The sequence below is a fragment of the Pelophylax lessonae genome (assembly GCF_965119305.1).
Source record: "Pelophylax lessonae genome assembly, chromosome: 2".
Taxonomy (NCBI): domain Eukaryota; kingdom Metazoa; phylum Chordata; class Amphibia; order Anura; family Ranidae; genus Pelophylax; species Pelophylax lessonae.
Genome location: NC_138769.1, coordinates 749,697,829 through 749,723,203, shown reverse-complemented (window position 1 = coordinate 749,723,203; position 25,375 = coordinate 749,697,829). Strand labels below are relative to the sequence as shown.

The 25,375-nt window shown below is 51.5% G+C and overlaps 1 protein-coding gene across 1 annotated transcript in view; it reads left to right on the top strand.

The window, feature by feature from the left end:
- Positions 1-25,375, top strand: part of LOC309545788 (uncharacterized protein) — a 73,724-nt gene that overhangs the window by 14,872 nt on the left and 33,477 nt on the right. The window contains exons 2-4 of the mRNA XM_082245139.1: positions 4,211-4,337; positions 9,947-10,527; positions 19,935-20,007. Of these exons, the coding sequence (XP_082101265.1) occupies positions 4,211-4,337; positions 9,947-10,527; positions 19,935-20,007 (781 nt within the window). The remainder of the gene's footprint in view (positions 1-4,210; positions 4,338-9,946; positions 10,528-19,934; positions 20,008-25,375) is intronic.

Below are 25,375 nucleotides of genomic sequence, written 5' to 3'. Positions count from 1 at the left end.
AGGTCCCTCAGGGACGTTCCGCACTCGTCTCTGCGGACGTGCATGAGATGTCTGGGATTGATGGTCTCTGCCTTCGAGGCGATTCCCTTCGCCCAGTTTCACACGCGGGGTCTCCAAGCGGAGATCCTGTCCATGTGGGACGGGCGAACTCAATCTCTGGATCTTCAAATCTCGTTGAGTCATCGCACCAGAAGAGACCTTCTGTGGTGGCTCCAGTCCCCGATGGTGTCCGGGGGCAAGTCGTTTCGTCCTATCTCGTGGACGGTAATCACCACGGATGCCAGCCTGTCGGGCTGGGGTGGTGTTCTGGGCGTTCTGTCCGCCCAGGGGACTTGGTCGGAGGGGGAGTCCTCCCTTCCGATCAACATTCTGGAATTGCGTGCGATAAATCTCTGTCTTCATCGCTGGACGGACCGGCTGCAGGGCTGCCCGGTTCGGGTGCAGACGGACAATGCCACGGCGGTGGCCTACATCAACCACCAAGGGGGCACCAGGAGTGCCCGAGCGGCTCGAGAAGTGGCCGACATTCTGTCTTGGGCCGAGACTCATGTCCCGGCGATAACGGCGGTTCACATTCCGGGGGTGGAGAACTGGCAGGCGGACTATCTGAGTCGCCAGACCCTGGATCAGGGGGAATGGTCTCTCCACCCGGCTGTCTTCCAGCTGTTGTGCGCGAAGTGGGGTCTTCCAGATGTGGACCTGTTCGCGTCTCGTCTCAACAACAAGGTGAGAAGGTTCGTGGCAAGGATGCGCGACCCTCGGGCAGACGCGTCGGACGCGTTAGTGGCCCCGTGGCATCAGTACAGGCTGATGTATGCGTTTCCACCGATTCAGTTGCTGTCCAGGTTCCTTCGCAGGTTACACTCGGAACGCAGCACGGTGATTCTTTTGGCACCGGACTGGCCTCGCCGGTCCTGGTACGCAGACCTCGTGAATCTGGCGGTCGACGCCCCGTGGCGTCTGCCTCTTCAAGACGATCTCCTGTCTCAAGGACCGATATACCATCCTGCTTTACAGTCGCTGGCTTTGACGGCCTGGCTGTTGAGACCGAGGTCCTGAAGGAGAAGGGTCTCTCCCCAGAGGTCGTTCATACTTTGATCAACGCGAGGAAGTCTTCCTCGGGGAAGGTTTATTACCGTACTTGGAAGGCCTATTTTGCCTGGTGTGAGTCCAGGGGGTTTTCTCCCCGCACGTACTCGGTTTCCCGAGTGCTGTCCTTCCTTCAAACGGGTGTCGATCAGTGTTTGGCGCTGGCTACGATAAAGGGTCAGGTGTCTGCGCTGGCCGTTCTGTTTCAACGTCCCGTGGCTTCCAACTCCTTGGTTGGCACTTTTGTTCAGGGTGTGCGGCATCTGGTTCCTCCTAGGAGGGATCCTCTGCCCCCTTGGGACTTGAATCTCGTTCTATCTGTGTTACAACGTGCTCCTTTTGAACAGATCAGGGAGATCTCGTTGTCTATGTTGTCCAAAAAGGTCGCCTTTTTGGTTGCGATCACTTCGGCTCGCAGAGTGTCGGAGCTGGCGGCTTTGTCCTGCAAGTCTCCGTATCTGGTTGTTCATTTGGATAAGGTGGTCTTGCGACCTAATCCTTCTTTTCTTCCGAAACGAGTTTCGGAATTCCATCTTAATGAGGATGTTGTCTTGCCTTCGCTGTGTGCGAAGCCTAAACATCCAAAGGAGGTGAGATTACATTCTTTGGATGTTGTTCGGGCGATAAGGGTTTACCTTAAATCGACTGAGTCTTTTCGAAAGACGGACTCCTTGTTTGTTCTTCCAGAGGGTCCTTGGAAGGGCATGGCGGAGTCGGCCTCTACCATCGCCAAATGGATCAGGCAGACCATTGAACAGGCGTATGCCTTGCAGGGGAAGGTTCCCCCTGTGCCTGTGAAGGCGCACTCTACTAGATCTTTGAGTACGTCTTGGGCCTGTCGTCATGGGGCTTCTGTAGCCCAGGTGTGTAAGGCGGCGACCTGGTCGACCGTGCACACTTTCACAAAATTCTACAAAGTAGATGTTCAGGCATCGGCGGATGCTTCCTTTGGCCGCAAGGTTCTTAGTGCGGCAATTCCCTAGGGTCCCTTGTTGGGGACCTCTGGCTGTTGGGATAAGTTTTTTATCCCCTGGTTATTTGTTTTTCCTGGGTTGTTGCTCCTGTTGAGCACTTGTTTTTCCTGTTGCCCAGCTGGTTTCCTTCCTTTGGTAAGGTTCCTTTCTTTGATGCGGAGACTGCGTTGCCTTTCGGCGCGGATGCGTTTCCCACCCCTCATGTTTGCACTGCTTTGGGACGTCCCCATATGTGACGAATATGAAGAGGCGGCGACTGTCGGAGGACGTAAGAGAAAACAGAATTTTTGTAAAATCTTACCTGTAAAATTCCTTTCTCTGAGTCCTCCGACAGTCGCCGCCCCCGCCCCTCTTTTGGGGTTTGGTTGTATACTCTACTGCTATTCCACTGAAACTGAGATATGGTTGCAGGAAGTAGGAGGGTATTGACTGAGGGGACCACCCCTTGAGGGTGGGATATGTTAAAAGCTTTAATGTTAACATATTCTGTTGCCTAGCTACTCCTTCGGAGCAAAGTCTAATACCCCCATATGTGACGAATATGAAGAGGCGGCGACTGTCGGAGGACTCAGAGAAAGGAATTTTACAGGTAAGATTTTACTAAAATTCCATTTTTTGGGGGGTTCGAAGTAATTTTCTAGCAAAGAATACTAATTTTAACTTGTAAACAACAAATCTCAGAAATAGGCCGGGTCCTTCAGTGCTTCACGACCGCCCGCAGGCTGGCTCTCCTGCACGGAACCGCGTAACCCTACGTCGGTCGCACGCGTGATGCTGGTGGGGGTGAGCGCACGTGCGCTGCTGGCAGTGGGGTGGTGTTCCCATTCCCTCTAGGCAGTGGGGATGCCGATCCACTGGGCCATCGGATGCAATAGCCACCGGACACCTGAGATCGCTCCCCGCTGAGAGAGAAGAACGGTCGGATGTTGTAAACACAGCTGACCGTTCTTCTCCCTGGAATGATCACAGAGCGCCTGTGATCCTTCTATACAGGAACACAGGTCTCTATGGTCATTCCACAAGCCCCTCCCCCCAGTTAGAAATCACTCCCCTAGGCTTCCAATTAACCCTTTGATCACCCCTAGGTTAACCCATTCCCTGCCAGTGTCATTAGTACAGTGACAGTGCATAATTTTAGCACTGATTACTATAGAAATGTCACTGGTCCCCCTAAAAAGTGTCAAAAATGTCAGTTAGGGGTCCGTTCTGTCCACCGCAATATTGCAGTCCCATTAAAAATAGCCATTACTTCACAAGCCACGCCCCCTGGCAGTTAGAATCACGCCCCTAGGGACACATTTAACCCCTTGATCGCAGTACAGTTAACCCCTTCCCAGCCAGTGTCATTAGTACAGTGACAGTGCATATTTTTAGCACTGATTACTGTAGTATTGTCACTGGTCCCCCTAAAAAGTGTCAAAAATGGCAGTTAGGGGTCCGATCTGTCCTCCAAAATGTCGCAGTCCCACTAAAAATTGCCATTACTAGTAAAAAAAAAAAAGACATCTTTGTCATTTGGTAGAAGCAATACGTTTTGCGCAAACCAATCAGAATACGCTCATTGCGATTTTTTTTTTTTTTTTTACCAAAAATATGTAGCAGAAAATAAATTGGCCTAAAATGTTGAAAATTTTTTTTTTTTTTTTTAAATTTTTTTTTTGGGAATGTCATATAGCAGAATGTGAAAATTTTATATATTTTTTTTTTTTTCAGAATTGTCGCTCTTTTTTTGTTTATAGCGCAAAAAATAGAAAATCGCACAGGTGATCAAATACCACCAAAAGAAAGCTCTGTTTATGGGGGAAAAAAGACATCAATTTTATTTGGGTACAGCGTCACTCGACCGCGCAATTGTCAAAGTAACGCAGTGCCGAATCGCAAAAATTGGCCTGGTCATTAAAGGGGGAAAATGCTTCCAGTCCAGAAGTGATTAATGTCAAAGTAATGAGGTGTGTATATATATATATATATACTGTGGGCGGGCAGCGGGTGGTTAAGTATGAGAATGTGGGAAGCCTGGTCACTGGGTAACTTTATTCAGGACGCCATCAATGTCATTTGTCACAAAAAAAAACTGTAAACTTTGTACATAAAAAAAAAAAAAGTAAGGATCTCTCCTGGATGATGAAATGCGTTTTGTGTTGCAGTCCTCGGTGGGGTTCGATGATTTGGCCGCCTCCTTCTCTAAAGAGGAATGGATGGAGCTGGAGGAGTGGCAGAAGGAGCTGTACAGGAATGTGATGAAGGAGACCTCAGAGACGCTCATCTCTCTCGGTAAGACCCCTCACCCGCTAATGAAGCCGGCAGCTCTGTGTCTGGGGGGGGGGGGGGGCTTCAAAGCTCGCCAGCACACCAGGAAAGATTCAGTGAAGGTTGCCTGAAGTGTCACTAACATTCTTGGGCCACACGGGGGCCCCCTCCCCATCTCGATACAGCATTGTGCATGAGAGCTCTCTCCCTTCTCATTGGCTCAGACACAGCAGCGGGAGGCATTGGCTCCTGCTGCTGTCAATCAGTCAGTGAGGGAGGAGCAGGACTGAGTCGCACTGTGTGTGTGTGTCAATGGGAGGGAGCACTTAGCAAGGGGCATTTTCCTGGGGGGAGGAGCCAGAAGCATGTGTGCAGTCCCCCCCACCCCCCCCTTAATCTCGATCCAGCATTGTGCATGAGAGCTCTCTCCCTTCTCATTGGCTCAGACACAGCAGCGGGAGGCATTGGCTCCTGCTGCTGTCAATCACAGTTAGTGAGGGGGGAGCAGGATTGAGTCACGCTGCGTGTGTCAGTGTGAGGGAGCACTTAGCAAGGGGCATTTTCCTGGGGGGAGGAGCCAGAAGCATGCGTGCAGCACCCCCCCCCCCCCAATCTCGATCCAGCATTGTGCATGAGAGCTCTCCCTTCTCATTGGCTCAGACACAGCAGCGGGAGGGGGGGGGGGGGAGCAGGACTGAAGTCACACTGTGTGTGCCAATGGGAGGGAGCACTTAGCAAGGGGCATTTTCCTGGGGGGAGGAGCCAGAAGCATGCGTGCAGCACCCCCCCCCCCCCCAATCTCGATCCAGCATTGTGCATGAGAGCTCTCTCCCTTCTCATTGGCTCAGACACAGCAGCGGGAGGGGGGGGGGGAGCAGGACTGAAGTCACACTGTGTGTGCCAATGGGAGGGAGCACTTAGCAAGGGGCATTTTCCTGGGGGGAGGAGCCAGAAGCACCGGTTCAGACATGGCAGTTGGAGGCATTGGCTCCTGCTGCTGTCAGTCAGTGAGGGGGGAGCAGGACTGAAGTCACATTGTGTAAATGGGAGGGAGCACTTAGCAAGGGGCATTTCCTGGGGGGAGGAGCCAGAAGCATGTGTGCAGTCCCCCCCACCCCCCCCCTTAATCTCGATCCAGCATTGTGCATGAGAGCTCTCTCCCTTCTCATTGGCTCAGACACAGCAGCGGGAGGGGGGGGGGGAGCAGGACTGAAGTCACACTGTGTGTGCCAATGGGAGGGAGCACTTAGCAAGGGGCATTTTCCTGGGGGGAGGAGCCAGAAGCACCGGTTCAGACATGGCAGTTGGAGGCATTGGCTCCTGCTGCTGTCAGTCAGTGAGGGGGGAGCAGGACTGAAGTCACATTGTGTAAATGGGAGGGAGCACTTAGCAAGGGGCATTTCCTGGGGGGAGGAGCCAGAAGCATGCGTGCAGCCCACCCCAAATCTCGATCCAGCATTGTACATGAGAGCTCTCTCCCTTCCTTCTCATTGGCTCAGACACAGCAGCGGGAGGCATTTGCTCCTGCTGCTGTCAATCAGTCAGTGAGGGGAGGGGCAGGACTGAGTCGCACTGTGTGTGTGCCAATGGGAGGGAGCACTTAGCAAGGGGCATTTCCTGGGGGGAGGAGCCAGGAGCATCGGCTCAGACATGGCAGGCGGAGGCATTGGCTCCTGCTGCTGTCAATCACAGTCAGTGAGGGGGGGGGGGCAGGACTGAAGTCACATTGTGTAAATGGGAGGGAGCACTTAGCAAGGGGCATTTTCCTGGGGGGAGGAGCCAGAAGCAGCGGCTCAGACATGGCAGTGGGAGGCATTGGCTCCTGCTGCTGTCAATCACAGTCAGTGAGGGGGGAGCAGGACTGAGTCGGACTGTGTGTGTGTCAATGGGAGGGAGCACTTGGCAAGGGGCATTTTCCTGGGGGGAGGAGCCAGAAGCATGCATGCAGCTCCCCCCCCCCCCCATCTCGATCCAGCATTGTGCACGAGAGTTCTCTCCCTTCTCATTGGCTCAGACATGGCAGTGAGAGGCATTGGCTCCTGCTGCTGTCAGTCAGTGAGGGGGGAGGAGGACTGAGTCACGCTGTGTGTGTATCAATGGGAAGGGGCATTTTCCTGGGGGGGAGGAGCCAGGAGCATCGGCTCAGACATGGCAATGGGAGGCATTGGCTCCTGCTGCTGTCAATCACAGTTAGTGAGGGGGAGGAGGACTGAGTCACGCTGTGTGTGTGTGTGTGTCAATGGGAAGGGGCATTTTCCTTGGGGGAGGAGTCAGGAGCATCGGCTCAGACACAGCAGCGGGAGGCATTGGCTCCTGCTGCTGTCAATCACAGTCAGTGAGGGGGGAGGAGGATTTAAGGGAAAGGAAGTGGAGAAGTGCAATGCCACGGATTATCTCAGGAAAGGAGAAGTGATCACTAACACAGATTTACACAGATTTGGGAACAATATTTGGGAGGAATCTGCATTTTGTGTTCATAGAAAAGTCTGAGATCTTTGAGTTCAGCTCATGAAAAATGAGGGCAAAAACAAAAGTGTTGCGTTTTATAATTTTGTTCAGTGTATGACCGCTCACTGAGCTGCTACTGCGGCGGGCAAAGTTGCTCCTTATCGTCTGGCGACGTAGACCTACATCACCAGACCCTCCCCTCTCTCAGCGGCGCGCGCGCCACCGGAGGCTCACTCCCGCTGTATTCAGACACAGCGGGAGTCGGGCCAGGGGAGGAGAGGCGGTGATCACCACCGCTCTTCCCCGATCGTTGGGGTTTGAGTGAGGAGATCCGCCCCCTTGTGTAAACAAAGCGGGCGGATCTCCTATGTGACAGACAGTGACAGATTGCAGTGTTCAGCATAGCTGAACCTCCGATCTGTGTCTGTGTCACACAATCCCCTCCCCCCACACACGTCAGTAAGCACCAGGGATACATTTAACCCCTTGATCACCAACAGTGTTAACCCCTTCCCTGTCAGTGTCATTAGTACAGTAACAGTGCATATGTATAGCACTGATTACTGTAGTAATGTCACTGGTACCTCCAAAAGTGTCAAAAATGTCAGTCAGGGGTCCGATCTGTCCGCCGCAATGTCGCAGTCCCGCAAAAAAAATCGCAGATTGCTGCCATTACTCGTTAAAAAAAAATAAACAATGACCTAAATTTCCCTTAGTTAGTAAACGCGATAACTTTTGCACAAACCAATCAAAATACGCTTATTGCGATTTTTTTTTTTTTTTTTTTTTTTTTTTTTTACCAAACACATGTAACAGAAAACAAATTGGCCTAAAATGGCCTAAAAAAGTTTGATTTATAATTTTTTTTTGGGAATCTCAGAATGTGAAAAATATTGTTTTTTTTTTTTTCAAAAAGTAAAAATTGCACAGGTGATCAAATACCACCAAAATAAAGCTCTATTTGTGGGGAAAAAAAAGGACATCAATTTCATTTGGGTACAGCGTCACACGACCGCGCGATTGTCTGTTAACCACTTAAGCCCCGGAAGATTTTACCCCCTTCCTGACCCCGGGGGTTTCTTGCGATTTTTTTTTTTTTTTTTTTTTTTTTTTACTGCGTGAATTTAACAGACAATTGCGCGGTCGTGCAACGCTGTACCTAAACGAAATTGACGTCCTTTTTTTCCCACAAACAGAGCTTTCTTTTGGTGGTATTTGATCACCTGTGCGATTTTTTTTTTTTTTTTTGATCACGCGCTATAAACAAAAAAAGAGCGTCAATTTTGAAAAAATAACAATATTTTTCACATTTTTTTTTTATATGAAATTCCCAAAAAAAAAATGTAAAAATCTAAATTTTTTAACATTTTCGTCCAATTTGTTTGATGCTACATATGTTTGGTAAAAAAAATCGCAAAAAGCGTATTTTGATTGGTTTGCGCAAAAGTAATCGCGTTTACTAACAAAGGGAAAGATTTTTGTCATTTTTGGTGTTTTTTTTTTGTAATTTAAACGAGTAATGGCGGTGATCTGGTATTTTTTTTTTTTGTTTTTTTTTTGTTTTTTGCGGGACTGCGACATTGCGGCAGACAGATCGGACCCTTGACTGACATTTTTGACACTTTTGGGGGTACCAGTGACATTACTGCAGTAATCAGTGCTATACATATGCACTGTTACTGTAATAATGACACTGGCAGGGAAGGGGTTAACTGTATTGGAGAGGGAGGGGTCAAGTGTGTCCTAGGGGCGTGCTTCTAACTGTGATTGGACAGGTCTCCTATTGTAAAAACAGAGATCAACGGTTCTACATAACAGAACCGTCTGATCTCCATTTTTACACAGGGAAGAATGACTTTCTCCCTTCCCGGCGAAACGATCGCCGAGTGACCCGATGTCCGCAGGTCACACGCACTGACTTGTTGGGGAACGAGCCGGGGCAGGTGCGCGCCTCAGTGGGCCCGCTATTGGCTCACAAGCCAGTGACAGGCTAGTGCCGTATATATATACGTCACTTTTCCTGGCTGGGGCTGACCGCCGCAGTATATGCACTTGAGGCGGTCGGCAACCGGTTAGGCTCGGTTCACACTTATGCGATGCGGGAAGGCTGCGAATTCGCAGCCTGTTCCCGCATCGCACACGCACCCCCGGCAGTTCACACTGCCATATGCGATACGCTGGGGGTGTCAATGTAATCTTAACGACACCCCCAGTTTGATTGCATATCGCAGTGCGATCGTGCAGCTCGCACAGGATCGGATCGCACAAGTGTGAACCGCTGTGCGATCCGATCCTGATGCGGCTGCAAAAATGCCTCCTATGCGTGTTTGCTGCGGGAGCGATGCGAATTTAGCCATACAGTTTGTATGGCTAAACTCGCACCGCACAGCTGATCGCATGTAATGTCGGAGCAGTGCGCTCCGACATTACATGCAAACCCCGCACACGCACAAGTGTGAACCGGGGCTTAAAGTAACGCAGTGCCGAATCGCAAACTATTGCCTGGTCAGGAATGGGGTAAAATCTTCCGGTCTAAAAGCGGTTAAAAATACGCTCATTGAGGATTTTTTTGTCGGACATGTAGCTAAATACATTTTGGCCTAAATATATGACAAAAATTGAATAAATTGGATATTTTTTAACTGTCAGTTTCGCAAAATTTTTGCTTTTTTTTAATTAATATCGCAAAAAATGAAAAGCGCAGAGGTGATCAAATACCACCAAAAGAAAGCTCTGTTTGTGGGAAAAAAAGGACGCAAATTTCGTTTGGGTACGGCATTGCATGATCGCGCAATTGTCAGTTAAAGTCGCGCAGTGCCGAATTGCAAAAAGTGGCCTGGGCGTTAGGCAGGAAAATCCTCCGGTGGTAAAGTGGATAATGAGAGTTATAAAGTTTTTGAATAAACTGCCCACTAGATGGCGCTTTTCCCTTTCTATACACTCACAGGAGCAGTGAGGGAAATCACATTCCTGTTCAGATTGCATGCGATTGTTAGCAGTGCGATTTGCCCCCATTTAGTTTGTATTGGCACAAAGTATCAGTATTCGATATCAGCGAGTATTTGAGTGAAGTATGGGTACACTCGCTCGCTCTACCTATCATTATATATCTGTAAATGTAGATAATTTCCTCCCATGTGATGTATTCTGTGTCCCTAACCTGCGCTCTCCTGTCTCCTATCCAGGTGAGGGTCTGGTAGAGAAAGCCATCGGTGAGAAGACATCGGGAGAGGCGGCCGGCGCTCCCAGCCTGGGTGCCGATTGTACGAATATCGTACCGCTGTGTGCTGAGGAAGCGGTGGGTGGAGGGGAAGGGCCGCTGGCTCAGACGCTGGACATTGCCGAGGGGAAGGCGCCGCCATCTTTTACCGGGGGGACGGATAAGATGCGGATGAAGTTCCTGGACCGCTCGGAAGCCGGTAACAGCCAGCGGCCGCACGCCTGCGCGGAATGCAGCAAGGTCTTTTACAACAAGCGAACGTTGAAGGCCCACCTGCAGGCCCACCTCGGGGAGCGATCGTACATTTGTAACGTGTGCGGGAAGTGTTTCCGGCGGCACACGTCGCTGCTTATTCACGAACGCATTCACACCGGGGAGCGGCCCTATCACTGCACGCAGTGCGGAAAGAGCTTCGTACAGAGGCAGCACCTGAGCACCCACCAGAAGACCCACACAGGAGAGAAGCCTTTCCAGTGCCCTGACTGCGGCAAAGGCTTCCGATGGCGCTCCGAGCTGCTGAAACACCAGAAGGTCCACCAGGAAGAGGTGGGTTCAAGGTTGTGGGCGGGGGGGGGGGGCAGTGCATTGGAAGAACGTCGGGTTCAGTTATATAAAAGCGTTCTCTTGTTTAGTGTCAGCAGGTTGGAGGTGAATAGTGGAGCGCCCCCATGCTCTGAAAGCTCCTCATTACATAGGGGTGCATTTATAACACCATGGCATGCGTTTTATGCTTCTGCTTGCCTACCAGTGACATTCCTGTACACCGCTGGACTTGGTTCTACCGGGCATCATCCCGGTATTGTTTTTTTATTTTTTGAAAAATCTTTTTATTGGTTTTTAACCACTTAAGCCCCGGAAGATTTTACCCCCATTCCGACCAGGGGGTATTTTGCGATTCGGCACTGCGTGACTTTAACGGACAATTGCGCGGTCGTGCGACGCTGTACCTAAACTAATTTGGCGTCCTTTTTTTCCCACAAACAGAGCTTTCTTTTGGTGGTATTTGATCACCTGTGCGATTTTTTGATCACGCGCTATAAACAAAAAAAGAGCGTCAATTTTGCAAAAATAGCAATATTTTTCACATTTTTTTATATGAAATTCCCCAAAAAAAAAATTTAAAAATCAAAATTTTTTACTTTTTCGGCCAATTTGTTTTATGCTACCTATGTTTGGTAAAAAAAATCGCAAAAAGCGTATTTTGATTGGTTTGCGCAAAAGTTATCGCGTTTACTAACAAAGGGAAAGATTTCTGTCATTTTTGTTGTTTTTTTTTTTTAACATGTAATGGCGGCGATCTGCGATTTTTTTTTTTTGCGGTACTGCGACATTGGGGCGGACAGATCGGACCCTTGACTGACATTTTTGACACTTTTGGGGGTACCAGTGACATTTCTACAGTAATCAGTGCTATATATATGCACTGTTACTGTAAAAATACACTGGTAGTGAAGGGGTTAACTTTATTTGGGAGGGAGGGGCTGTGTGTGTCCCTAGGGGCGTGCTTTCTACTGTGATTGGCTGTGGCTTCAGCTGTAAGGACACTGATCAACGGATCTACATACTAGATCCGTGTGATCAGTGTCTTTACAGCGAGGAGAATGACAGGTGGCTTGTTTACACAAGCTGCCTGACATTCTCCCTCTCCCCCGCCGATCGCCGAGTGACCGGCGGACATCGGGTCCGCCGGTCACACGCGCGGGGGGGTCCGTGACCACGCGGGAGCGGGAGCGCGCCTCCAGGGGCGCGCGCTCGCTCCCTAGACCCTCACAGGCTAGTGACGTAGCCCTACGTCACTTTGCCTGTGAGGGGCTGACTGCCGACGTAGATCGGCGTTAGGCAGTCGGCAAGTGGTTAAAAACAATACCAACAAACATCCAGTTACAACAGAAAAAGAAAAAATAGACATGAGTATGACCATGGCAGGGGAAAAGAATGTTTTACAATATAGAAGGACTTATTGCAGAACCCCAGGAGGGTCAGGGTGCTGAGGAACAGGGAAAGGCTCCCACAAGTCTGCTGGAGGTGGAAGCAACCCTTTCACATGACAACTCATACAATCCAATTCACACTCAGTGCAGATCACAGGACTATCTATGAGCCGAATCGAGGCAATGCCGATACACATCCATTCTTATGGTATCTCAGAGGCTGTAGAAGGCTCTGCCAACCATTTGGACCACACCCTGTCCTATTTCTCTTACGTCCTCCGACAGTCGCCGCCGCCTCCAAGTCATCACTGTTGGGTATTGACTTCTGCTCCGCAGGAGTATCTAGGCATATAGACTTAGTCAAAAGACAAAAGGCATTTGCATATACACACTCATGGGGGCTGTCCCATCTGGTCAATACCCCCCTGCAGTGACCACTCCCAACTCAGTTTTAATCTGCCTAGTGTCAGTAGTAGTTAGGTTGAGACTGTGGCCCCAGCACAGGGAAACCTATCTAATCTTTTATTTGATTTTCTTTGAAAATGTCAGTTTTTTCTTACTTTACTAGCTGTTTATTTTGGCAGCTTCTAGTTGTTAGTCGTTTCTTCGGATGAAGATGGATCATGTGGTGCTGGGATTCGAACTGATCGCCCTGGTTCTCCAGGGCACAGAGGGTCAGATGGACCCCCAGCCCGCTATCGAGCGTTCAGCTATGGTTCGCCCTGGCATTATGAACGACCCATCCCTGCTCGCTGCAGGGATGCAGCCGTGAGGTGGCTATCTTACAGGACACATCTGCGGTGCTGCAGTGTCATGTCCCTGGCTCACGGCACTCCCTGTCAGGTGAGGATAGAGGTTTTCCGTGCATGGAGGCTTCCCACGCCATCTGGTACAGGTAAGTACTTCTGTGTGGGGCCTCTGTCTGGGGTGGCAGTCTGTGTTGCTGTGTGTTCCCCATGTCTGTGCCTGTGTGACTCCCTGATGCGGCCCCTGCGGGGATCGCTTGTGCAGATACTGTATGTGTTCTGGGGGTCTCCTTCCCTGTGTCACTTCGGTGCATTGTTGGGGGTGCAGACGTTTTTGTGCGGCGACCGCAGCGGAGTGAATTTGCGCGGTCCGCCATCTTTGATATGGGCAGGCATGTTTAGCTTCTCTGTGGGCGATACTGCATGCTGTTTGGGCGCCATCCGCCGCCATTTTGTGGGAGGAGGACGATCGGTCCGACCACATGTTCAGCGGCCATTTTGGTGAAGCCTCCAATGCAATCCTATGAGGCAGCCATTTTCCCTAAGTCTGACAGTCTATAAGTTCAGCCTACTTCAGCAGCACTTCCTTTTCCTCTGCAGCAGGACATTGGTAGCAACACTCTGCGGGCTCTGCAGGTTATCGCTCTCAATATTCCTCTGTATTATCGCTTCTGGCTCAGTTTTCTCTTCTCCTTTTGAGGGTCTTTGTCACTGTTAGCTGTAGCGGTGGGCTGCGCACTCCGCAGCGATCTTAAAGGGGCAGTACACAATTTCTTGCACTGTTTTTTTTCTTTAACCTTGAGCAATGGATTCTCAGGATAGCAAATTTCCCCCAGCTCTGGTGGGGGGCCCCAGTTCTCCTGTGGCCCTGCTGAGACCTGATTTGGCCGCTGTAGTGGCAACCTTAGTGTCTAATATGGAAATGCTCATGGCTGAACGTGCTGCAAAAAAGAGGGCCATATATTCTCTCTCCTCTGATTCAGATGGTGATATGGCTGCTGCTGCGAGCGTGCCCTTTTCAGGGTTCCGCTCATCCTTGGACCCACTGGGGTCTGAAGGGGAGGTAGAGGGGGTTGATACCTCCTCCCCGGGGTCGCCTGAAGAACGGGCGACCATGGATGAGTTGATTCTGTTAAGGAAACTTTACATTTGGAGGATGAGCCTAGTCCTCCAGGCATTGTGTCCTCGTTTGGGACACACAGGACCCGCAAGTCGGCGCAGGTTTTTCCCTGCCCAGCTGAATTTCATTACACTGTTAATGAAATGTGGCGCACGTTAAAACGTCCATTCTTGGTGCCTAGTCGGTTCAAATTGCTTTATCCTTTCGCACCGGCTACGGAATCACGATGGTGTGTGCCTCCACAGGTGGATCACACAGTGGCCGTGTTAAACAAGGCTACCTTGGTTCCATCTGAGGATACTCCGGTGTTCCGGGACCCTACGGACCGGCGTTTGGAGTCTCTAGCCCGCCATTCCTACACGGTGGCGGGTTCGTTGCTCAAACCCGTTTTCGCGTCCGTTTTGGTGGCTCAGGCGGTGGCTGATTGGACCAAGATGCCTAGGAGCAACCTCGTGTGTGATGGTGTTCCACCTGCCCGGCTGGAAATGGTGGATCAGATCCACCAAGGAGTCATGTATTTGTGTGATGCGGCCTTGAATGAGGCCCCATTAGTGGCACGCCTCTCTAGTGTCGCGGTGCTTAACCGGCGACTGATATGGCTAAAGAGCTGGTCGGCTGAACAGTCCTCACGGAAAACAGTTGCTGATTTTCCCTATGCTGGTTCTCGCCTGTTTGGCGAGGCATTGGATACCCTGGTGAAGGGCGTCACGGGGGGCAAGAGCACCATGCTGCCCCAGAACCCGAAGAACAAGTCCTTTCGAGGCAAGCGGGGTTCTGCGTCTCGATCCAGTCAGGGGTCCTTTCGTGCCTTTCGGAACCAATCCAAGGGCAAGCCCTTCAAGGCCCAGGGCAACCAGAAGAAGCCCTGGGCGGGTAAGCAGAAGTCGGGCAATGCCGGCTCGGCGGGTCAGTCCGCCTCTGCCTGAAGGGGCGCCCTCACCCATTTCAGGGGTGGGGGGACGTTTGCGCGGTTTCCTCCAACCTTGGCTGCTCCGGATATCGGATAGGAGGGTTCAGGAAATCATTCGATCGGGGTACAAGATCGAATTCCTTTCCAGGCCGGCGGACAGATTTTTTCCCTCAAATCTTCACTTGCCTCCGGGCGTCTGCAGGACCTGCACCAAGCGGTGCAGGACCTTCTGGCTCAGGGAGTGATGGTCCTGGTGCCTCATCGGGACAGGTTTCGGGGGTTTTATTCAAATCTGTTCACTGTGCCCAGAAAGGAGGGCAAAGTGCGTCCTATTCTGGACCTGAAAGCGCTAAACCGCTTTGTGCGTGTTCGGAAGTTCCGTATGGAGTCTCTCCATTCGGTGGTGGCCTCCTTGAGCCCAGGAGAATTCCTGGCCTCGATAGATCTGAAGGATGCGTACCTGCACATCCCCATTTTCGAGGGTCATCAGCGGTACCTTTGGTTTGCTATCGCAGAGGACCACTACCAGTTTGTGGCGTTACCTTTCGGTCTCGCTTCGGCACCCAGGGTTTTTACCAAAGTGCTGGCGCCGATTCTGGGCCTGCTGAGGACTCAGGGCATTGTGGTCTTGGGTTACCTGGACGACCTGCTTCTGAGAGCATGTGCCAGCCAGGACCTAGTGCGTGATCTGTCCACCACGGTACAGACGCTCCAGGAGTTCGGTGGACCATCAACGTTCAAAAATCGACGTTGTCTCCATCGGTTTGTCTTCCCTATCTAGGGATAATTCTGGGTTTTCTTGTCGGAGGACAAGCTCCGGATCTTGCAGGATGAGATAAGGTCCCTCAGGGACAACCCGTCCTCGTCACTCAGGACCTGTATGAGGTCTCTGGGATTGATGGTGGCAGCCTTCAAGGCGATACCCTTTGCTCAGTTTCACACGCGGGCTCTCCAGGGGGAGGTCCTGACCAGGTGGGACAGACTGCCTCAGTGCCTGGATCTGAGTGTCTCCTTGAGTCGTCAGACCAGATTGGCTCTTCTGTGGTGGCTCCAGTTCCCGCCGGTGGCGGAAGGCAAGTCCTTCCGTCCGTTAGCGTGGACGATGATCACCACGGATGCCAGCCTGTCGGGCTGGGGTGGTGTCCTGGGCAACCTGTCGGCCCAGGGCACTTGGTCGGAGGAGGAGTCCTCTCTCCCGATCAATGTGTTGGAATTGCGAGCGATAAAACTCTGCCTCTTCCAGTGGTCGGACCGTCTTCAGGGCCATCCTGTCCGGGTACAAACGGACAATGCTACCGCGGTGGCTTACATCAACCACCAAGGGGGCACCAGGAGTGCTCGTGCGGCCCGGGAGGTGACCGACATTCTATCGCGGGCCGAGACTCATGTCCCGGCGATCTCAGCAGTTCACATTCCGGGTGTGGAAAATTGGCAGGCCGACTATCTGAGCCGCCAGACCCTGGACCAGGGGGAATGGTCCCTGCACCCGGAGGTCTTCCAAATGCTGTGTGCGAGGTGGGGATCCCCGGACGTGGATCTGTTCGCATCTCGACTAAACCGAAGGCAAGAACACGCGATCCTCTTGCAGTCACCTCGGATGCGTTGGTGGCTCCTTGGCATCAGTATCGTCTGTATGCCTTTCCTCCGATTCAGTTGCTATCCAGGTTCCTCTGCAGGCTAGCCTCGGAACCGCACCTGGTGATTCTGGTCGCTCCGGTCTGGCCACGCCGGTCCTGGTACGCCGACGTTGTTCATCTGGCAGTGGCGCCTCCGTGGCGGCTGCCTATGCGGGAAGATCTCCTGTCTCAGGGTCTGATCTTCCATCCTGCTTTACAGTCGCTGGCTTTAACGGCCTGGCTGTTGAGACCCAGGTCCTGAGGGACAGGGGTCTCTCCTCTGAGGTCATCCCTACTCTTGTCAAGGCTAGGAAGACCTCCTCTGGAAAGATCTATTACCGTACCTGGAATTGCTTACTTCGCCTGGTGCGAGTCCAGGGGGTTCTCCCCTCGCTCGTACTCTGTGTCAAGAGTGTTGGCTTTTCTCCAGGCGGCAGTGGACCAGCGCCTGGCGCTGGCCACGATCAAGGGCCAGGTGTCCGCCCTGGCTATTCTTTTCCAAAGCCCTGTGGCGTCTCATTCTCTGGTTCGCACCTTCATTCAAGGTGTGTGACATTTGGCTCCCCCCAGGAAGGAGCCCTTACCTCCTTGGGACTTGAACTTTGTTCTGTCCGTGTTACAACGTGCTCCCTTCGAAAACATTCGGGATATCTCGTTGCCTCTGCTGTCTAAGAAGGTTGTCTTTTTGGTGGCGATCACTTTGGCACGCAGGGTGTCTGAACTGGCAGCGTTATCTTGCCGTTCTCCATACTTCGTGATTCACCGGGATAAGGTGGTTTTGCGTCCGCAGCCCTCCTTTCTTCCTAAGGTGGTCTCTGAGTTCCACATTAATGAGGACATTGTCCTGCCTTCGCTTTGTACGAAGCCTAAGCATCCTAAGGAGGTTGCTCTGCAATCTTGGATGTTGTCAGGGCGATCAGGGTTTACCTGTCGTCTACAGAATCTTTTCGTAAAACGGATTCCCTCTTTGTCCTTCCTGAGGGACCTCGGAAGGGCATGGGTGCATCCGCAGCAACTATTGCCAAATGGATCAGACAGACCATTGAACAGGCTTGCGCCTTGAAGGAACGGGTTCCACCCTTCCCTGTTAAGGCGCACTCTACCAGATCTGTGAGTGTGTCCTGGGCCTATTGGCATAGGCCCTCGGTGGCCCAGGTGTGCAAGGCTGCGACTTGGTCGTCGGTGCACACTTTTTCCAAATTCTACAAAGTAGACGTTCTGGCATCAGCTGATGCCTCCTTTGGCCGCAAGGTTCTCAGTGCGGCAGTGCCATGATGGACCCTTGAGTTTTTTTCTGGGTCCCTGGCTGTTAGCATTTGCTTTCCTGGGCTGTTGCTCCTGTTGAGCATTGTTTTTTTTTCGGTTGCCCAGTTAGTTCTCTTACGGTGCATGTAAGATTCCTTTCTCTGATGTGGGTACTGCATTGCCTTTTCTACGGTTGCGTCTCCCACCCCTCATGTCTATACTGCTTTGGGACATCCCAACAGTGATGACTTAGAGGCGGCGGCGACTGTCGGAGGACGTAAGAGAAAACGGAATTTTTGTAAAATCTTACCTGTAAAATTCCTTTCTGAGTCCTCCGACAGTCGCCGCCCCCGCCCCTCTTTTGGGGTTCTTGTTACCTACTGCTATGCTACCAAACTGAGTTGGGAGTGGTCACTGCAGGGGGGTATTGACCAGATGGGACAGCCCCCATGGGTGTGTATATGCTAATGCCTTTTGTCTTTTGACTAAGTCTATATGCCTAGCTTCTCCTGTGGAGCGGAAGTCAATACCCAACAGTGATGACTTAGAGGAGGCGGCGACTGTCGGAGGACTCAGAGAAAGGAATTTTACAGGTAAGATTTTACAAAAATTCAGTTTTTTTGGGGCTCCCTCTGTGTATAGGTATCTTTATAAAGAGGAAAGTTTTTGTTGACCAGTTGTTTCCAGAAGATGACAGACGGGGGAGAGGATTTCTTCCAGTGAAGTGCTGTTGCTTTCCTAGCGTAAAATAGGAGCAAGCTTATGGTGCGCCCTGCAACCTCGGGCACCGATTGTTCAACATGGCCAAGTGTACAGATTGACATGGAAGGCTGCAGAGACATGCCACTGACTGTGTTAATGAAAGCAAGGATTTCACTCCAGAAAATAGAGACAACAGGACAAGCCCAAAATACACGGGCAAAGTCCCCCGGGACACCTCCAGCACCCAGGGGGGATTCATTTTATTTAACCTGTAGGGGGTAAAGTAGGCCCGGTGGACTATTTTAAATTGGATCAGTCAGTCTCTTAAATCGGTGTTCCAGCCTCCCCCTCTCCCCCTCCTAAAATTAAGTCGCAGCTACACACACTGCGCGCACACACTGCGCGCACACTGCAGCTGCTGACTTTTAATATTAAGACACTTACCTGTGCTGGTAAGTCCAGTGATGTCAGCACTGCAGGGGGAAGGAGGAGGGAGCCAAACTTCCGAGGGACAGTGACGCGGCACCGTCTCCCGGAAGTGGGGAAGGGTACCTGTCAAAAACATTGTTCTCTCTCACGGGGAGTGATCGCGGCCACCGGCCCCATGCATTGGCATCCCCGCTGCCTAGTGGGGGGGGGGGGGGAGCATAGCAGCGCGCGACTGACATAGCGCTACTTCGGTTCGTGCAGGAGAGGCTGCCTGCCGCAGTAAGTTAATGAACCCACTGATGTTGCCCGGCATTCGGCCCGTGTGTACTTGGCTTGAGGGTGTGATGGGCAGTGGCTCACTAGGGAAGGACATTGCAGCAAGGTGGGGGCGATAGGAGATCCTGTAACTCATGCCACCTTAGGCCCCTTTCACACGGGCGCCTCCCCATTGGCTGCCACGCGTTGCCAGCTGCCGGCCCCATTGGCTGCCCGCTTTGGCGGCCAGGTGCCGCCCGGCCCCCGTTGGCTGCCAGGTGCTGCCCGCCGCCGGCCCCCGTTGGCTGCCAGGTGCTGCCTGCCGCCGGCCCCCGTTGGCTGCCAGGTGCTGCCTGCCGCCGGCCCCTGTTGGCTGCCAGGTGCTGCCTGCCGCCGGCCCCTGTTGGCTGCCAGGTGCTGCCTTCCGCCGACCCCGTTGGCTGCCAGGTGCTGCCTGCCGCCGGCCCCCGTTGGCTGCCAGCCGCCGACTCAGCCAGCAGCACATACTCGGGTTCTGGATAGAGGAGCTGTCAGTGTGGTTTAGAAGTAGCAGCTGTGTGCAAACCCATAGCAAATAGAGGAGAGGGGCAGCAGGGGGCCAATACAGACCGGAATCCAATCCCCCCCCCAAAGTCTTCCATTAAACATTCATAAAAAAAATGGCTGTAAACCCTCACATAAACCCAGTGAAGGGACTGGCCTCACGTGATACACAGAGATGACACACATCCTCCTACATAAGTTGCACCTGTTTATCTGCAGTCTTCTCTCTACAACCCTTCAAATTCCAGAACTTACAAAGCGTCTCTGAGCTGTCAGAAAAAAAGGGGGCGGAAAGCTGAAGTAGCGCTCTGCAGAGCTCCGTAAGGAGAGCTCTGAGAGTGGATTGGAGGGAAGGGACTTGTCATGCGATTTGGAACTGTCAAATCGCATGGCAAGTCGCAGCGGTGTAGACTGGTTGTTTCATATTGCTCAGTATGTGTGGTGTTGTTGTTTCAGGTCCCTGAAACGTTGGTGAAGGAAGAACCGGGAGATTCGAATAGCTGTGGGAAGGATGAAGAATCGAACAAAGGTACACTACAATCACCACCAGGGTGCGCCACATACTGTTCAATGTATACTGCAGAAGAGGCTGTATATGAAGACACACTACAAGTGTTACGTGATTTCTTCATTGCAGATTGTTGTTTTACTGCTTACACTTACACCAGGGTAATTAAAGGAGTTGTAAAGTCAGAAGGTACATTCTATGCAATAAGATAAAAAGCTTTCTGTGTGCAGCAGCCTCCCCAGTACCCCTTAATACTTGAGCCCCATCTCTGTCCAGCGATGTTCACAAGTCCCTCATCTGTCCAGGACTCTCCCTCCTGATTGGCTGAGACAGCGCCATTGGCTTCTGTGGCTGTCTATCAGGGGAGGGAAGGGGCGGGGCTGAACCGCAGCTCCGTGTCTGAATGGACAGACGGAGCTTCAGCTTGGCTCGGGCGCCCGTTTGCACAGTTCCATACGAGGCCTCTGCAAAGGAATATTCTGACCAAATGGGACAAGACTCAGCAGTCTCTGGAAATCAGATCCGGCTGAGCCTGGGGGCTCCAAGGTGTCCCTAATATGGTGGCTTCATTCTCCAGGGCTTCGGCTATGCAAATCCTTCCACTTGTATTGGACAGTGGTCACCACGGATGCTAGCCTGTCCGGCTGCGGTGGCGCCCTCGGCAAAAATTCTGCTCAGGGGATCTTTACACTGGAAAAGTCCAGACTACCGATCAATGTCTTGGAAATCCGAGCGATCAGACTGTGCTTGGATCATTGGATGGATCATCTTCAGGGTTGTCCAGTGCGCATTCAACCGGACAATACCACAGCCGTGGCCTATGTCAATCACAAAGTGGGCACAAAAAGTGTCCTGGCGGCTTTGGAGGTATCTGGCATTCTAAGGTGGGCAGAACGGTTTGTTCCAGCCCTCCACGCCATACACTTTCCTGGAGTGGAAAACTCGCAGGCGGATTCCTTCAGTCGGCAGGCATTGGACCAAGGGTAGTGGTCCCTTCATCCGGAGGTGTTTCATTTGTGTCTCCAGTAGGGCACCCCTAAGTTGGATCTGCTGGCGTCTCGGCTCAACAGAAAGGTGCAGAGGTTTGTGGCTCGGTCACGGGATCCTCTAGCAGACACCACAGACGTGCTGGTGGCCCCATGGGGCAGTATCTTCTTATTTATGCCTTCCCTCCTCTCAAGTTTCTGCCAAGACTTCTGCGCAGGATCGAGGGATTCCGGTCATCTTAGTGGCTCCAGACTGGCCTCGCCGGGCTTGGTACGCGGATCTGGTGCGGCTGGTCGCTGGGGTTCCTTGGAAGCTTCCTTACAGGGAGAATCTGCTGTCCCAAGGACCAATCTTCTATCCTGCTTTACAGTTGCTGGCTTTGACGGCTTGGTTGTTGAACACCAAGTGCTGATGGATAGAGGTGTATCTGAGTTCGTGATTCCAACGCTGTTAAAAGCTGGGAAATCTACTTCTAGGAAGATCTACCATCGTGCGTGGTGTGAGTCTCTTGAGGTTCATCCTCACTCCCTCTCGGTGGCTCGGATTTTGACCTTCCTTCAACGGGGGGTCGGAGTTGAACAGAGATTGGCCTTGAGTACCATCAAGGACCAGGTGTCGGCTTTGGTGGTCTTCTTCCAACGACCCTTGGCCACACACTCCCTGGTGCGTACCTTTCTTCAGGGTGTCCAACATTTGGTTCCTCCAGTGGGGTATCTGTTGCTGCCTTGGGACCTCAGTTTGATGCTTTCAGTCCTCCAGAATCCTTTTTTGGTGGCTATCACCTCTGCGCGCATGGTATCAAAACTGGAAGCGTTATCATGCCATTCACCTTGGTGATTCAGAGATGAGGTGTTTCTTCGCCCCTGTCCGTCTTTCCTCCCAAAGGTTGTCTCTGATTTTCATTTGAATGAAGACATTGTGTTGCCTTCCCTGTGTCCCAGGCCAAAACATCTGAAGGAAATTGCCTTGCTTGCCTTGGATGTGGTCCAGGCAATTAGGGTGTACCTGGCAGCTACGGAGTCTTTTCAGAATTCAGACTATTGTGCTCACAGATTGGTCTCGGAAAGGGTTGTCCACTTCCTCTGCTACCATTTCCAGATGGATCAGACAGACGGTGGTTCAGGCCTATTCCATCAGGGCTCGGGTTCCTCCTTTCCCTGTCAAGGTGTTCTCTACTCGGGCGCTTAGTGCCTCCTGGGCCTTCCGCCATCAGGCATCAGTGACTCAGCTTTGAAAGGTGGCCACTTGGTCGTCAGTGCACACTTTCACAAAGTTCTATAAAGTGGATGTGTTGGCATCTGCGGATGCAGGCTGCTGTTTAGAGGACCTGATCCTCTTTGGGGGTGTATTGTTTTTTTCAGGTGGACTCCAGTTGTTTTGGTTCTCTGGTTGGCTACTGTTTAGCCTTGGGAATTTTTTTTTTTGTTCCCACCCCTCAGGTTTAACACTGCTTTGGGACATCCCAATGGTTATGAATATCAGAAGCTGTGTCCGTCATTGAACGAAAGAGAGAATGGGATTTTTGACTTACCGTAAAATCCATTTCTCTGATGTTCATTGATGGACACAGCACCCACCCCTCTGTGGAGTTGTAATTCTTCTGACATTGCTTGTGACAATACTGAGTGCCTATAGCAGAGAGGGGGAGTATACCCCCTGGGACTGCCCATGGGTGTAGCCAGATTCTTTCTGCCTAGTGTCCTACTCCTGTAGGGGGCAGTATAACCCAATGGTAAAGAAGAATCAGGAGCTGTGTCCGTCAATGAACATCAGAGAAATGGCTTTTACAGTAATTTAAAAAAAATCCTGTTTTATAAAATCTGGCGCCTTTAATGCTCCAGTAACCAGAAGTGACGTCGTGACATCGCTTCCGGGTTACTAAATCCGAGACCCGATCAAAGCCGATTCCGTCTTTGCTTGGGGCTTCATCTGGCGAACATGCTGGCTGGTCGCTTGGGCCTTCTGGTGGGACGGGAGACACGAGCAAGCCACGAAAGGCGGTGGGAGTGGGGGGGGCATCCCCTCCCGCTGCTTGTAATAACAGCCGACCGTCTGCTCAAAAAAAAATGGTACCGGGGTGATGCCTCCTGCAGCTGCAGATCATCCCGCTACAACCATTTGAAGCCAAAGCCACATATTTGCATTGTATCAGTGGGAAGGGGGTTAATCTACAGCACTATAATTTTCTGTAAAAGGCAATGCAATATGGCTACCTGGAGGCGCTCTGCACACAGATGGTATACAGAGCGCCCCCAGAAATGTAATTTCCTGCTTGTGTGATTGGCTCACTGATTTTCCCAGAAGTCTGCACAAAGATACAAGTCAGATTTCAGGCATCCCCTGCAACAAAAAATTGCATTTTGGTGAGATACTCCCAAAGGGAAAATCGTGTCTAAAGGGATGCAGACCATGCCACTCTCCTCGTTGGAGTTCTGCAGGTGCAGCAGCTGATTTATAATTCTAGTCACTCCCTATCAAATTCACTGAGCACGTGGACACAGACAAACGGCTATTTCTTCAGAAGAACAGAAGGTAGAAATCTGCAACAATGCTTGTTACAATCCCTGCAATGTACAGAGATCACACAGTGGAGTTACTCTTTAACCACTTCTAGCCTGGTCTATAGCAGAATGATGGCTGGGCGGGGGATCAGTTATCCTGGCTGGGCATCATATTACATCCAGCAGGATAAGCCAGTGGCTCGCTCGCAGTGCGTCGATCGGTGGTGCAGTGTCACTCTGAAACACCGCATCTCTGATGTCCGTAAAGAGCCCTATGACGTAGGCTCCTTACTATGTGATCAGCTGTGTCCAATCACAGCTGGTCACAGCGTAACCAGGAAGGCGCGGGTAGAGGCAAGCCGATCAGCAGCTCTCCTGACGGGGGGGGGGATGTGCTACTGCGCCTGATAATCAGAGCATTGATTATCAGTGCAGACCCATCAGCGGTGCTCACCAGGGATGCCAATCAGTGCCGCCTATCCATGCTGCATATTAGTGCCGCCTCATCAGTGCTCTTCAGTGCCGTCTCATCTGCCCATCAGGGATGCCAATCGGTGCTGCCCATCAGTGCCGCATATTAGTGCCTCATCAGTGCTCTTCAGTGCCATCTCATCTGCCCATTAGGGATGCTAATCAGTGCCGCCTATCCGTGCTGTATGTTAATACCCATTAGTGCTGCATATTAGTGCCTCATCAGTGCTCTTCAGTGCCATCTCATCTGCCCATCAAGGACTCCAATCAGTGCTGCCTATCCGTGCTGCATATCGGTGCCTATCAGTGCTGCATATTAGTGCCTCATCAGTGCTCTTCAGTGCTGTCATCTGCCCATCGGGGATGCCTATCATTGCCGCCTATCTGTGCTGCATATTGGTGCCCATCAGTGTTGCATATTAGTGCCTCATCAGTGCCGCCTCATCAGTGCTCCTCAGTGCCATCTCATCTGCCCATCGAGGATGCCAATCAGTGCTGCCTATCCATGCTGCATATCAGTGCTGCCTATCCGTGCCGTCCCATCAGTGCCTGTCAGCAAAGGAGAAAATTGACTTATTTACAAAATGTTATTAAAGAAACGAAAAAAAAAATTTTTTTTTTAAATAAAAGTCCAGTGGTGATCAAATACCCACAAAAAAAGCTCTTTTGTGGGGAAATAAATGATAAAAATATCATATGGGTACAGTGTTGCATGACCACGTCATTGTCATTCAAAATGCGACAGCACTGAAAGCTGAAAATTAGCCTGGGCAGGAAGGGGGTAAAAGTGCCCGGTATTGAAGTCGTTAAACGTCCATCTGTGACAGTTCGCAGCAAGCTTCTTGTCTCATTTTCTGTGTTCCATGTCAGCTGGAGCGTTTGACCGGCATGCTGTTCAAGTGACAATGTCGCTGTGACCAGTTTTCCGTATAATCAAGGATGCTACTGGTTGGAAGAATTCGATCATCCTCCAAGGAACAGTCTTCAAAGTCCTCTCCAGCTCTGACTGATAAGAAAAGACAAACCCCCTCTTAGACAGTGGGAGGAATAGTGCCCCATCATTGGTGTCAGTGGGAGGAATAGTGCCCCATCATTGGTGTCAGTGGGAGGAATAGTGCCCCATCATTGGTGTCAGTGGGAGGAATAGTGCCCCATCATTGGTGTCAGTGGGAGGAATAGTGCTCCATCATTGGTGTCAGTGGGAGGAATAGTGCCCCATCATTGGTGTCAGTGGGAGGAATAGTGCCCCATCATGGGTGTCAGTGGGAGGAATAGTGCCCCATCATTGGTGTCAGTGGGAGGAATAGTGCCCCATCATTGGTGTCAGTGGGAGGAATAGTGCCCCATCATTGGTGTCAGTGGGAGGAATAGTGCCCCATCATGGGTGTCAGTGGGAGGAATAGTGCCCCATCATTGGTGTCAGTGGGAGG